General features: G+C 43.7%; 1 protein-coding gene across 11 annotated transcripts in view; it reads left to right on the top strand.

Annotated features, from left to right (window-relative positions):
* fryl (furry homolog, like) overlaps window positions 1-14,036 on the top strand; it is a 108,322-nt gene that overhangs the window by 75,154 nt on the left and 19,132 nt on the right. For 8 of the 11 annotated variants that reach the window (XM_054788773.1, XM_054788772.1, XM_054788774.1 and 5 more), the window contains 14 exons: window positions 33-215; window positions 470-671; window positions 877-998; window positions 1,084-1,271; window positions 2,552-2,646; window positions 2,721-3,316; window positions 4,061-4,329; window positions 4,411-4,551; window positions 4,968-5,168; window positions 5,259-5,420; window positions 5,486-5,596; window positions 5,704-5,880; window positions 8,865-9,065; window positions 11,390-11,587. In XM_054788773.1, the coding sequence (XP_054644748.1) occupies window positions 33-215; window positions 470-671; window positions 877-998; window positions 1,084-1,271; window positions 2,552-2,646; window positions 2,721-3,316; window positions 4,061-4,329; window positions 4,411-4,551; window positions 4,968-5,168; window positions 5,259-5,420; window positions 5,486-5,596; window positions 5,704-5,880; window positions 8,865-9,065; window positions 11,390-11,587 (2,846 nt within the window). Of the gene's footprint in view, window positions 1-32; window positions 216-469; window positions 672-876; window positions 999-1,083; window positions 1,272-2,551; window positions 2,647-2,720; window positions 3,317-4,060; window positions 4,330-4,410; window positions 4,552-4,967; window positions 5,169-5,258; window positions 5,421-5,485; window positions 5,597-5,703; window positions 5,881-8,864; window positions 9,066-11,389; window positions 12,016-14,036 lie in introns of all 11 variants that reach the window. The other 3 variants (XR_008572610.1, XM_054788768.1, XM_054788776.1) reach the window with 3 other exon arrangements.

Below are 14,036 nucleotides of genomic sequence, written 5' to 3'. Positions count from 1 at the left end.
GCTGACATCGCCTTCTCCTTGTTTTCCTGCAGGTTTCGATCACCAGCACCCGGAGGTGTATGAGCACTGCAAGCGCCTCCTCCTGCACCTGCTGATTGTCCATGGAGCAAACAGCAGCATCCAGGGGGTGGCCAAGGTGCTTCTACGCAACAGGGAGTTTAATGACCCGCGTGTCTTGACCGTGAAGCCAGTTGCACCAGAGTTCCACTTCACAGGTGAATTCCTGTGCGGTGCTTTAGAATCCAGCTAAGGATAAAAAAACCCTGTGTCTATATGTTCATGAAGTGTTAAAATGTGCCCCATGCATCTCACTTCTGGATGGTCTCCCATGTTTAAAAAAAAAACAAGAAAAAATGGTGTGATGTTGGGCAGGGGAAAAACAAAAAGCCACAAAAATCCAAAGAAAAAAGTTATTGCTTTGACACTTGCTGATCTGAGGTTTAAACACTGAACTTCCCCCCCCATGCAGGAGTGCAAGAATTGTTGCCTGACTGTCAGCCATCGCCCGTGACAGACTCTGGCCTCAGCTCGAGCTCCACATCATCCAGCATAAGTCTCGGAGTGGGGGGGTCCACTCTGTCCCACCTGTCCCCCTCGCTCCTCAGTGAGGTGGACGTCACTGCTGAGAAGGACGAGAAGGTCAAAGCTCTGATAGAGTTCATTACCTCAAGGTGAGAAGACCCCTGTGTTCAAGATTACGATAAAGTGTAAATTAACACTTCTTGTCTTTTTGTGCAACCGCTTTCCATCACGGTCTGACTGGCTGGGGTATTTGAACGCTGCATGGTGTGATTTTGACCTGCTGTGACCACATTCATGCACATGTTGAGCTTTTGCAGCCTTAAATGTTTGTCTCTCTGTGTGTTCTGTTTGTAGGAAGCGTGGACCGCTCTGGAACCACGAGGACGTGTCACCCAAGAACCCCAACATCAAGAGCGCCGACCAGCTAAGCATGTTTGTGAGACACGTAGTCACCGTCTTCAAACATTCTCAGCCAGGTCCGGGTGGCTAATAGCTACTTTCTGAATTCAACTGAACTAGTCCCAAGATATTGTCCTCTAATTTTACGGTTCCTCTCCGCAGGTTTCCAGCTGGAGTCATTACTGAGCGAGGTGGCCCTGCAAACAGCCCTCTCGTGCGCCTCTCGCCACTACGCCGGGCGCTCCTTTCAGATATTCAGAGCGCTCAAGCAACCTCTTACTCCCACCACGTTGTCTAACATTCTCTCCAGGCTGGTGGAGACTGTTGGAGATCCTGGGGAGGAGGCTCAGGTCAGTATGTATTGCATTCATATTCTACATTGTATATTACAGGGTTTGGAAAGTACCTTTTAAAAGTGCCTACGCTTATGGATTTAGCTGGAGCCCCATGAGCACTTGTAGTATTTAGTCATAATATGCCCCCGCGACCCTAGTGAGGATGAAGCGGTATAGAAAATGGTTGGATGGATGTTTTGTTGTGTTGTATTAACATAATAACCAATTACTCGACTGTTAAGAATTGTTGGATCTTAAAGCAACTGAGCCAAAATGCAGCATACTACTTGGCTGCAAACAGCTGTTGACTGAAGGCTGAATTATGCTACTGCACTGTGACTCCGGCTGGCTCTGCACCCTCCAAACTCTCTGTCAGAGCTTGATGTTCACCTACAAAAAATTCTAATCTTGCGTGAACGGTGACGCGGACCGTATAGCTTTGAAAGATCAGCTTTTCTTTGTACATCATTTCCGGTTCTTCCTCTTGTGGAAGTGCCAAAAAGTCCACCATAACAAAATGAACAGAATCAGTTGAGGAGCATCTCAGTGAAAAAATTGACAAATGTGAACACCTACATAATGCTGTAGCATCCCGATAGTCACACAGAGTCTGACACTCTTTTTAAGTTTTATTGCCAACCTTAAAGTCTTAACGCCAACAGTAGGGCAGTTTCAACACAGCTCGCACACACGCCTTTTCCTCTCCACACGCGCAACGACATAACGAGTAACATTCACATTGAGGTTCACGAGCACCAGTGTTCAGACCATCAATGTTACATGTTGGTCTCAACTACTGTACTTTATGGCCTGAAGAAGAACAATATAACTCCTCCGGGGCAGAGCATTATTCAGCTCAATACAACATGAAAAAAAAAATTATAGATTGATCAATTGCTAATTTGCCCAATTGTTGTATTATGTAAATGCTGTTACCTCCGATTCAGTTTATCACCAAGTTTCATGTAGTTATTTGGTGCGTGGTCTACAAAAATAAATAACTGCTGGGGGTCTCTAGCACCGAGTCAGTAAAGATTGGCATTAACAGCTATGGCTGTGGGCAACCTCCTGATGTAATTTTTTTTATTGACGCCACAAGATGGCAGTAGTGTTGTTTACAATGGAGAGGGAGAGAAAAAAATATATCTCCTGCTTCCAATTAATATCCCATCTCTTTTGCAGTGTAGCTATTATAATTAGAGCACTTCCCTCTTAACAACGTTACATTACATGCAAGTGGACTATTTAGGAGTAATTCCACTTTACATGTTACATTTGTTCTGTTTTGTCTGTAGGGTTTCGTCATCGAACTGCTTCTCACACTGGAGTCCGGCATCGACACACTGGCAGACACAGTCAAAAACTACGACCTCCTCACCGCCTTAGTACAGTACGACCTCATTCCTGTCTCTCCGCGTGTGTCTCGTCTTCCTTGGCTGATAGAAAAGTTCATTATCCTTTCAGAACCTCCAGCTGTGATCACTTGTTGGGGCCCAAGTTTGCGGCCAACAGGAAAAGCACAGGCCAGCTGAACCTGAGTAGCGGCGGGCTTTTCCATTACATGCACAGTCGCAGCCACTCCCTACGAGCCAGTCTGATGAGTGAGCGGAAGGTGGACAGGCGGCGGAGTAACACCTTAGATGTGGGGGACCGACTTGGAGGCAGCCACGGAAACCTGGCGCGCACCCGCAGCTTATCGTCGTTGGGTGGCGGAGGTGTCCCAGGGGCGGACGCCAACCCCCCGGTGGACCCCACCAATCTGATGGCCACTGTTTTCTGGATTGCCGCCTCGCTGCTGGAGTCCGACTACGAGTTTGAGTACCTGCTGGCGCTGCGGCTCCTCAACAAGCTGCTGGGCCAGCTGCCTCTGGACCACGCTGACAGCAGAGAACATCTGGAGTGCATCCAGGCCAAGCTCAAGTGGTACAGCTTCCCAGGTCTGCTGCAGCTCTTCCTGAAGGGCTTCACCTCAGTGTCCACACAGGAGCTCACCATCCAGCTGCTCAGCAAGCTCATCAGTGTCTCCAGGCACACGCTTGTCGACCCATCACAACTGGCAGGCAAGTGTTTAGGGTCTGCTTTTTTGGGGATGTTTTGGTCAAGAAAAATAATCTGTATTTTAGGGCGTATTCACACTAGGCCATACCTACAGTGCTGGATTTGGGCACAATTCCCCCTGTCTTTTCTGCCCCCTGCTGGCTTGCACTGAGCACACTGAGCATTCGTGCTCGGTTTGCTTGTCCCATCAATTCTAAACTCGCGGCCGTCGTTAATTACTTCCGAGAGGAGCAATTGTATTAATTAAATAACATGTCTACATTACACACACGAAAGGAGTCAGGGGTTTGCAAAAGTGCTGTGGGTTTCGACTTTTGGATTCTTTTGAATCTTGGTATTTTATTTATATTATCAAATGTGTTGGTCAAATGTGTCCTTAAGAACTTGTAAGAAGTAATGGAATTACAGGCATTCTATTCTACGTTGTGTGTGCGTGCATGTACGCGTGCATGCGTGCGTGTGTGTACTGGCGATCATATTGTGCCCTGGCCCATCTCTTCCACTGGTGCGAAAGTAGGGAAAGCGTGCTGAACTTCAGCACAAATCAGAGCCCTCATGTTAGCTAAATGTGCCGCACCTTAGTAGTGAAGTGGGTCCAAGCACTTTACAAGTGACCTAGACGTCACCCCTATATTGTCACTTCTCTGGTTGCAATGTTCTGGTTTCAAGTGTAATTCAAGTGCTGACAACCATAAATGGCATCTTCTCATATTCATCCTTTGCATCCTGTGACACTCCCGCGACAGGTTTCCCTCTGAACATCCTGTGCCTCCTGCCGCACCTCATCCAGCACTTTGACAGCCCCACCCCCTTCTGCAAGGAAACGGCAGACAAAATTGCCAAAGTGTGCGCCCAGGAGAAGTCGGCCACACTCTCCAACCTGGCACACATGATGAGCCTGTACAGCACGCACAGCTACTCCCGCGATTGCCCCAACTGGATCAACGTGGTGTGCCGCTACCTTCACGACGCATTCGCCGAGATAACTCTTAATCTGGTCACCTACTTGGCTGAGGTAGTACATTAGTACAGAAAACAATCACACCGATCTCTTTTGGCCTTAATATTTAACCAACTGTGTTTTGCTCTTTGACAGTTGCTGGAGAAGGGCCTTCCTGGCATGCAGCAGTCCTTACTGCAAATAATCTACAGCCTGCTGAGTCATATTGACTTGTCAGCTGCCCCGGTCAAACAGTTTAACCTGGAGATAATGAAGATCATAGGCAAATATGTTCAGGTGAATCTCTATAACTCAAGGTTTAAGTGCCTATATGTATTTTTAAATGTACTTTCAAATGACCCATATCTGATATTGTGCTACATGTACTGAACACCTGAAACAAATTGTATATAATAACGTACTACACAGGGACATTGTCTTCACAGAGCGGATGCTCTGCGGAACCTTTTAGCATCCTTTACCGTATCGTCTTATAGAATTACTGCACATAACCATGAGGGCCCCGAACTTACTAGCCTGCTAGCAGAATTGCCGCTTTGTAGTTCGTGCACTGCTAATCTCCACGTTGTACTGTTTGCTTTTTTTAACTGCTCTGAGCAGGGCAGGGTTCGGCTTTTTGAAGGGGAAAATATTTCCCTTCGCATTCCTGAATTCCCTCATCTTTCTGTGCTTAAAAAAAAAAATCTCCACAGAGCCCACATTGGAAGGAGGCGCAAAATATTTTGAAGTTGGTGGTGTCTCGCTCGGCCAGCCTGGTTGTCCCAGATGACGTGCAGCGCTCGTATAGCACAGAGTCTTGCGGCTCTCCGGAAATTGCCTTCACGCGCATATTTAACAACTCTTCCAAGGAGCTGCCCGGCAAGACGCTGGATTTCCACTTTGATATATCAGAGGTCGGCCTCTATACTTCTCGTTCCTCATTATTATTCTAAATTTCCTGTCTTAGCTTTCTTGATCTGACAAATGTGTGACTTTGTCACTAGACACCAATTATAGGACATAAATACGGCGATCAGCGTAGCGCAGCGAGTCGCAATGGAAAGCCACAGGTGATTGCTGTCACTAGGAGTACGTCCTCTACGTCGTCTGGCTCTAATTCCAACGGCCTGGTACCAGTGAGTTGGAAGAGGCCTCAACTCTCTCAGGTACAAAACAAACATCAGCTTGGAAATAGAGGATTTCCCTCGAAAGTGCTTTTTTTTTGTTACAGAGAAGAACCAGAGAGAGACTCATGAATGTTCTGTCTCTATGTGGTCCGGAGTCTGGCATTCCCAAAAATCCATCTGTAAGACTCCTCTCCTACTCTAAGGCCTCAGACAAGGTCTCTGTCAATTTGCTGTTCTGAAATGTTGTCATTCTGTTTACAGTTGATGATATGTGTGGGGAATTAGCATGAATGAATGGCTGCTTTCTTCTTCCCCGACACAGGTGGTGTTTCCCTCCAGTGAGGACCTGGATTCAGTGGACCAACAGACCAGCTTGATCCCCACTGTGGAGGAGGTGGCGCGAGAGGAGGAGGTGCAGGGAGAAGAGCTGGGCAGCGAGCAACAGTTTGGCGTCTTTAAAGACTTTGACTTCTTGGATGTGGAGTTGGAGGACGCTGAGGTGAGAGTCATAAATCATCCTTTCAACATAAATATCATTTCCGATTGTGGAGGGGGGGATTCAGACTGAGTTATGTATTTTTGGAACTTTATATGTCTTATCTTCATCACGTACATGTAGTACCTATATCATTGGTAATATTACCTTTTCCCCTACTTAAGAATGATTCAACATAAGAACGGTCGTCTGGAACCAATTGTGTTCGTTAGTTGGGGACTTAGTGTATTGCTGTAACTTGGTTAATATACACGTCAGTCATGTAAATGGAACACTGTTAGGGTTTTATTGTCAAAATAGGTACCTCCCATGATGTGCATTGTTAACTCATGCTAACTCGTTTTCTCTCGTTAGAACACACAGAAAAGGGAAAGAAATATGTGTTCATGTTTGTGAATGATGCAGTTTTCCTTTCAAGGACATTGATGGACTATAGTCTACACTGGCCACTAGGTGTCACTAATAACACGCACCAGTCTTGATCGCTGTCAACAACAATTACTACAGATTTGAATTATCTCACAACAGGCACAATAATAACAATAATAATAATAATCATCGTACTGTTGTGGCCATACCCCAGCGAAAGCTCAACTCTGAATCTCTAACATCACTTCCTGTCGACACGCCCGGAAGACATTTATTTCAACAGACATGAGTGTAATGGTGATGGTAGGTATGTCTAGAGGGCTATATTAAAAGCCATAAGCAGAAGGTCATGAACAGGTATTCAGAGCTCTATCTACGAAAACATGTCATTTATAAATCAGGAATCCTACTTCGCCGAAATTCATTTATGGCGGTCGGGTCTGGTACCAATTAACCGCAATAAACAAGGGATTACTATACAGTCAAACCTGTCTTAGCGGCCACCTTTATAGAACGGCCACCTGCCTATAGCAGCCACTGAAAAATCCCCCCAGCAAATTTACATGTTATAGACCCTGTGTATAGCAGTCACCTGTCCAACGCGGCCAGTGGCCAGCCATTTTGTCTCCCTTGGTCAATATCTGACTGCATATAGCGGCCAAATTACCGACTCAAGTAGAAGCTTCATGCACGAAAAAGTTTCGTTTTTCAATCAATGAAGCCGTCGTGTGTAGACTTTAATTACTGAGTCCTAGCTCAGTCACAATCATTCACAAGATCCACACAAACTGTCAGTTGTTCCACATAAAAAAGCCGTCCTCTTTTGAGCTTGCTATTTCCTGGTCAAACATGTAACTTTAAGATTTAACATTTGCACCAAAACATTACCGCTAATTAGGCTGGGAACAGGACGTGCTCCCAGCGACGCTACAATAAAAAAAATAAACATACGCTAGCATGCATGCGGCAGCGGGAGCAAAACTGAGTTCGGTTGTACTTAATTGAAGTATTTTAGAATGTCCTCACGTTATTTTTCATCAATCCTCATCCACAAATCCATCAAAGTCCTCATCTTCTGTATTCGACACAAAAAAAAGCCGTCTTCTTTTCCGTTTGCTACTAGTCTGTTAACTTGTCAGTGTTATTCAGCTCCGAAGCAAAGAAGGAAACTTCTCCTGTTGTTTCTGCCAACTTTATTTACTGAACGCGGCCACCAGACAGCAGCTCAGAACACACACACATCTCTCAGCATCGTCTCTCCTTCCTGCTTGCCCACAAGGCAAAGGTTAAACAAGCCCCACTACATAGCTGTCCAGCCAATGCCTGTAAGAAATGACACCGTTTATTTCCTAGTATTTCCTGGTGTGCACTGGTCAATACTGTAATGCCGCTTGTTGTGGGGAAGGAGAGACTCACGTCGCCGATGCACTTTAATGGCTTTATTAATAGCGGAGAACACTGCAGGACTTTACATCCATGCCAACATAAAACACACTTCCCAACTCTCTCGAAACTCACAGCTAGCACTGAGCCTAGCTCTCCTGCTCGGGACGCCCACCGTAACTTCCCGTCACTTCCTGATGAACTAAAGCTGTAATGACACTGCCGTATAAAAGGTAAAATATAAAAAACAAGCGTAAGACATTACTAGTACAGCTTTGTTCTGTGGGTCGTGGATATATTCTATCAGTTATTATTAAGCCTCTACCTTCCTTTTAGTAAGTAAAAACCTTGGCTATGATTGCACTACATTGTCATGTAGACCTACAAAGTACACTTGGAAGAACAAGAGGTGAATAAATGTATTGCAACTGATGTGAAACTGATGAGGGGTAGGATTAAATAAGCTTTGCTTCTTCCTACTCCTTTTTGGACATGCAAAATTGTGAATTGTACTATGTGATGTGCTCCTGTTTGACTCATGCATGTTCAGGATTAAAACCATGGACCATGATAATAACAAGCCTAGTAGTGCTGTACAACTTTTATCCGCAGTCTGCAGTGCCCTCTACTGGTCAACATTATTTTTTCCCCCCTTTTTTTCTTTTTTTTCCTCTACTGGTCAACATTCAAACTGGACGCCAACCTGTCTATAGAGGCCACCTGTCTATAGTGGCCACTTTTGCAGACTCCCTCTAGTGGCCGCTGTAGACAAGTTTGACTGTATTTGCTTTTGTGGACCACTCATCCGGCAGCAAGACTTTATGGTTAATTGAAGAGAGGCATCAATTGGAGCATTTATGGTGGTCTGATTAGGATTGTTGAATCTTGAAATGTCTTGACTGTCCGAAGTTCTGTATTGGCAAACATTTGATCACTGTCTTTTGGTCTAATAACACTTATATTCCTTCTCTTCTTTTGCCACAAGGAGTTGCAGGTAAGTCTGTGGACATGTAAGCGATTTAGAGACCGCTGCCCTGCTGTCTTTGTGTCTCGTGTTTTTATTTTTGTTTTGGATATAATATCACAAAGCTTCAGTTTGTGTGTGAGTGTGTGTGTGTTTCATTATGAAATGCACAAGAGTATGTCTACACGTCATGTACGTTATTACATCCTTCATAATCCGATTTACCATCACTTCAAGTCCCTTGTCTGTTCTCGCCCCGACCGTCCTGCAGGGGGAGAGCATGGACAACTTCAACTGGGGCGTCCGCCGCCGCTCCCTGGAGAGCATGGACAAAGGGGACACACCGTCTTTGCAGGAGTGTCAATATGCAGGAAGCACGCCAAGCCTTAACCTCACCAACCATGAGGACACAGATGAATCATCAGAGGAGGAGGTACTGAGCGCTAGCCAGATTCTCACCCGCTCTGGCCTTGTAAGTCTCACTCTAACCGCCCCCTTCCCAGAAAAAAAAAAAAACTGCCCTAGCCATGCTCCTTACACAGCCTGCTGCCACTATGTTTGTTTGTATGAGGGAGTGTCTGTTGAGATGCTGCTGGTGTAGACGTGGTGCTTGGTGCTTGCTTCTTGGCTGGTGGTCAGCGTAGTGCTACAGGTGCCCCCCCCCTAAAAATAGTGCAACTTGTACTCTGAGATTTGTGTTGTAGGTAAGTACAGCGTAGTTTATGTAATAGATCTGTTTGTAAGAAACAATGAAACATATAATCATTAAAGTAATCTTTGAATAACTTTTCTTTGCTTTGCATTTGGCTGCTTTTTTCACATTTTGGCATTATTAGTTTTTTAAATTACTGGCTTTATATGCATTATTTATTATTTGCATTTAACCACACAGTGTTGCCCAGTGTTTAAAGCTCAATATTACACTGACAAATTATATTTAGTAAAAATTTGGCTAAGAGCACACTGATTGATAACATAACATAGCATAGAAATGCAGTAGTGTGTTCATAGTAGCAACAGAATGTTTCATATTAAACCATTTGAAAACAGATACAATATTTTTTTATGAAATTGGATTTGTGGATAAGTTCATGAACCCATCACACTGATGTATGTACACTACATGGACAAATGGATTGAAACTCACCTCAGGGCATAGACATTTTGAACAACTTTGCAACCAAGGCATGCTAGAATGAGTTTGGTGTGGAAGGAGCCTGTCAGACACCTCCGGGATGAACTCGAATTTCATTAATTAGCCAACAGGCCCACATCTGTGACCTGTGACCTCACAAATTCACCCCCCAAAAATCTCACAGTCCAGACTCCAACTCTCCATTATTTACCATCCTGACATAGTATTACTTCGGCAACTGATGAAGCCTGCTCTGATGAGAGGTGAATCATGTTCAATGACAACCTGAACGGTCCAGTTGTGATCGATTCTTGCCCTGAGAATACAATGACCTGTATGAATGAGAATATTCACAGGCATTTTGAACATAAATACACTCATCTGGGCGTATGCTAACCAATATTCCACTGTATGTTTTTACTGTGCAGGCTTTGGTCCCATGACAAACATAAAAAAAATATTAATTTTGTCTTAAAAAAATACCATAAATTCTGGTGTATAAGCCACATCAGTGTATAAGCCGCACCCACTAAATTTAGAGGAAAAAACATATTTGTACATATATAAGCCGCACATGTACACATCATAAAATGGCATATTGTGGTGTGCACTAATTCGTGAGGACCAGGCAGCTCTTTATTTGACAGGAGCCAATCCTGAGCTATGAAAAAACTCACAAGCTTGTCAACACATTGGAAATTGAAGGCGGTCATTACTCAATATAACTGTCTGACTTAGTGTCATCTTACAAAGAACACTAAACTCATCACACAGCAACTTAACACTCAAAAGGTATACCTAAGAAATATACAAGCATGTCCAATACGAGTTTAAAAAAAATAAAGGAAAAAAAAACAATTTGGAAGTTTTCTCATAATGCATTGTGTCTGAACAAAGCATTTCATTGGAGGACAAGCGGCATACAAAATAGATGGATGGTGCTGCAATGCTGCCTCTGTCCAGCAGAGGGAGCCATATGAGCCTACAGGGAGGCTGACATTGCGGCGCCACGGCAGGCACCAATGAATGTGTTGCTCAGACGCAATGCGTTGTGGGTAAAATAGTTGTTGTTTTTTCATTTTAAACTGGTATTGGTACCTGTTTGTATATTTCTCAGGTATAACTTTTGAGTGTCAAGTTGCTGTGCGATGAGCTTAGTGTTCTTTGTAAGATGACACTGAGTCAGACTGTTAATATTGCTATACTTTTATATATAATGACCTTCTGTGATTTCCAATGAGTTGACAAGCTTGTTGTGAGTGCACTGATAGCTCGTGATTGGCTCCTGTTAAAGAAAGAGCTGTCCTTTCCTCACTGACTCGCAAGCAGCACAGTATTTAATTAGCAGTAGTTCAGAAGTAAAGGAGATGTCCCAAGATTAGAATTTAGCCATAAATTAGCCGCACCGCTGTATAAGCTGCAGGGTTAAAATTTTAAGACAAAAGTAGAAGCTTATACACCGTAAATTATGGTATTTGTCCTAAACCAGGTCGCAAAAAAGATGGATCGTCTTAGATTCAGGCTCCTCTTATATTCAGGTCAATATGGTACTTTTCACTTCCTGTTGGTATCTTGTGTGGTGTTCCAATACTTTAGTCCATGTAGTGTTGCCATATTTGATGCTTTGATGCTAACATCCCCACGTGTTTTTTCTCCTCCAGCTCAACAGCGACTCTGCGACGGACGACACAGCATCCAACCACGTGGACTCCTTGCAGCAGTCGCAAGAGTCATCAAGCAGCGCCTTGACTGAGGAAGCGGTGCCTGCGCTCCTCCCCTGTCTGCCTTCCTTCCCTCGGCCGGATAGCCCCATGTTGGAGATGGCCCTCTCAGACAGCACCAGCAGCCAGCTGCCTGAGGTGCGATCAGTGGGGAACAGTGACAAATTGTGGTGCTCGGGCGCCTTCTAGCTCAGCTTTCGTGGTTCCTTCTTTTTGTTCTGTGTTCCACTTGCCTTGACCATGCTTTGATTGTTGGTCTGACATTCAGACGAGACTGGCTGAAGGTTCGGGATGCTGTTTTGGGGGTGCTTGGTGTTGGGTGCACATTTCTTTCTGCTTCTGCCGCTTCTTTCTGTTGCTTCATGCTGCACTGGCGGGTGCTGAGGGGTTAGTGCTTCGTGGGTAATCATTATTGTCATGGGGCTTTCGATTTGGGGAGAGATGAAACCAAGACTCACCTCAGGTCAGCTGTAACTGCTCACCTCCAATAACACGCCACTCCAACTCCTCCATTTTAAAAACTTGTGAAAACGGACAGCACCGCCTTAATCGTCACGGATGCATGTGTGAGTATGACACGTGGGGTAAAGCAACCTCACCCGCTAGCACATTAACCACCATTCACTTTTTTGTGATGAAAAGCTAACTTGTCACATTTACTAACAATGGTGAGTATGTACTTCACTGGGTACACCTTGCTCGTTTTGCCTTCAAAACTACTTACTGTATTGAGCCGGATATAAGATGATGATAAAGATGGGTCATCTTGTATTTGTGGTCCTACCACCACAAGTCTATTGTTTTCTTCATCATTCGTGGACATGGCAATCACACCTCTCCATTTTTGATGACAAAAATGTGTTTTTGTGCGCTGCTTTCTGCTTACTAGTAAGCAGCGCTGCTGTTATATATATATGATACCATCTTTTTCTATACACAAGTGCACCTCAGTACATTACAATATTGTGCAAAAGTTATTTGATTTCAGGAGTTCAATTCAGAAGAGACCAATTAAAGGCTCTGGAAGTTTTTGCAGTTCATTTGCTGATTAGAGCTCGAACCAGTAGTTTACAATATTGAACTTTTTGACCTTTAATATATACATATATATTACAACTTTGACTTTTTGTATAGTGAATCTACTTTTTTCACTTTTTGAATTGCACTACTGAAAGAACTTAACTTTTAAATATATTCTAATTTATTGAGATGTACCTGTATATTATAGACAATCTGTGTTTGTGGGCAGGATATCCAATAGCCCTGATTCATGTCTTGGAAATGAGGGGTCGTCTTATGTTCAAGTCAATAATTCTTCAAGGCGTAGATTTTGGAATTGTTGTTCAAAGGTTTTGGTTGCATACACAGTGCACACTTATTAGGTAAGGTCTATTGTTGAGGATTCATTTTTTGAAATTACTGAACAACTAAAGTGCTCTTGTTCAATCTAAAATGATAATAAACCTTAGAAAATAAAACTAGGTTTGTCTTAGGCTTTCTTAGGAGGATATCTACATTTGCACAATTATTGGGCGACTACTGTATTACAAGGCTTAGGTCAGGTGAGGAAGGGGGGTATGTAATTATTCTTTCATTCTTGAAGGCCTTAAAGATGAATGCTAATATTTATGGATGATAATGGCTTCCAGATAGCTTCACCTGGTGATTCTTCTCAAATATTTGATAGTTCATTTGCGTTTTTTTGTCCTACTTGGGGTTTCTTGCAAGGAAACGTTTCATTGGCTCCTTAGTGATATTCCATCCATCCATCCATCCATTTTCTATGCCGCTTATCCTAATTAGGGTCATGGGGGTATGCTGGAGACTATCCCAGCTGACTTCGGACGAGAGGCGGGGTACACCCTGGGCTAGTCACCAGCCAATCGCAGGGCACATATAGACAAACAACCATTCACACTCACATTCATACCTATGGACAATTTAGAGTCTCCAATTAGCCTAACCTGCATGTTTTTGGAATGTGGGAGGAAACCGGAGTACCCGGAGAAAACCCACGCTAACACGGGGAGAACATGCAAACTCCACACAGAGATGCCCAGCGGAGATTCGAACCCAGGTCTTCCCGATCTCCAGACTGTGTTTTTTAATATTATTATTTAATATTTTATATTTAATAACTATATGTTACTAAGATTATGTGATTTTTCTTCATAATATTACAATGTTATTCTCATAAAATTACAACCTTTTTCTCTTAATATTTTGACTTTATTCCAATGTCGCATCAAATGTTTGACTTTTCAGAGTCATTGAAATGTTCGCTTGAAGAAAAGAAGCTGCCCCCACCTTGATATAGCTCGGAGTTGGAAAATATGCACAAAAATATACATCATACTCTCTAAATACTCACCTAATACCGTAATTTCCGGTGTATAAGCCGCTACTTGTTTGTCATGCTTTGAACCCTGCAGCTTGTGCAGCGATGCGACTAATTTATGGCTAAATGCATCTTTTCCCGTGACGCTTAGAGTGCAGCTTCAGGAAGTAGTGCTGTAGATGAGTGAAGTGGAAACTAATATCACTTTTTGAAGTCTTATGCAGTGATCTCTGGCATATCTTAAGTCAA

Source organism: Dunckerocampus dactyliophorus, chromosome 10 (genome assembly GCF_027744805.1).
Source record: "Dunckerocampus dactyliophorus isolate RoL2022-P2 chromosome 10, RoL_Ddac_1.1, whole genome shotgun sequence".
In the NCBI taxonomy this organism is placed as follows: domain Eukaryota; kingdom Metazoa; phylum Chordata; class Actinopteri; order Syngnathiformes; family Syngnathidae; genus Dunckerocampus; species Dunckerocampus dactyliophorus.
Note: the sequence above shows the minus strand (reverse complement) of the source record. Positions and strands in the feature narration are given on the sequence as shown.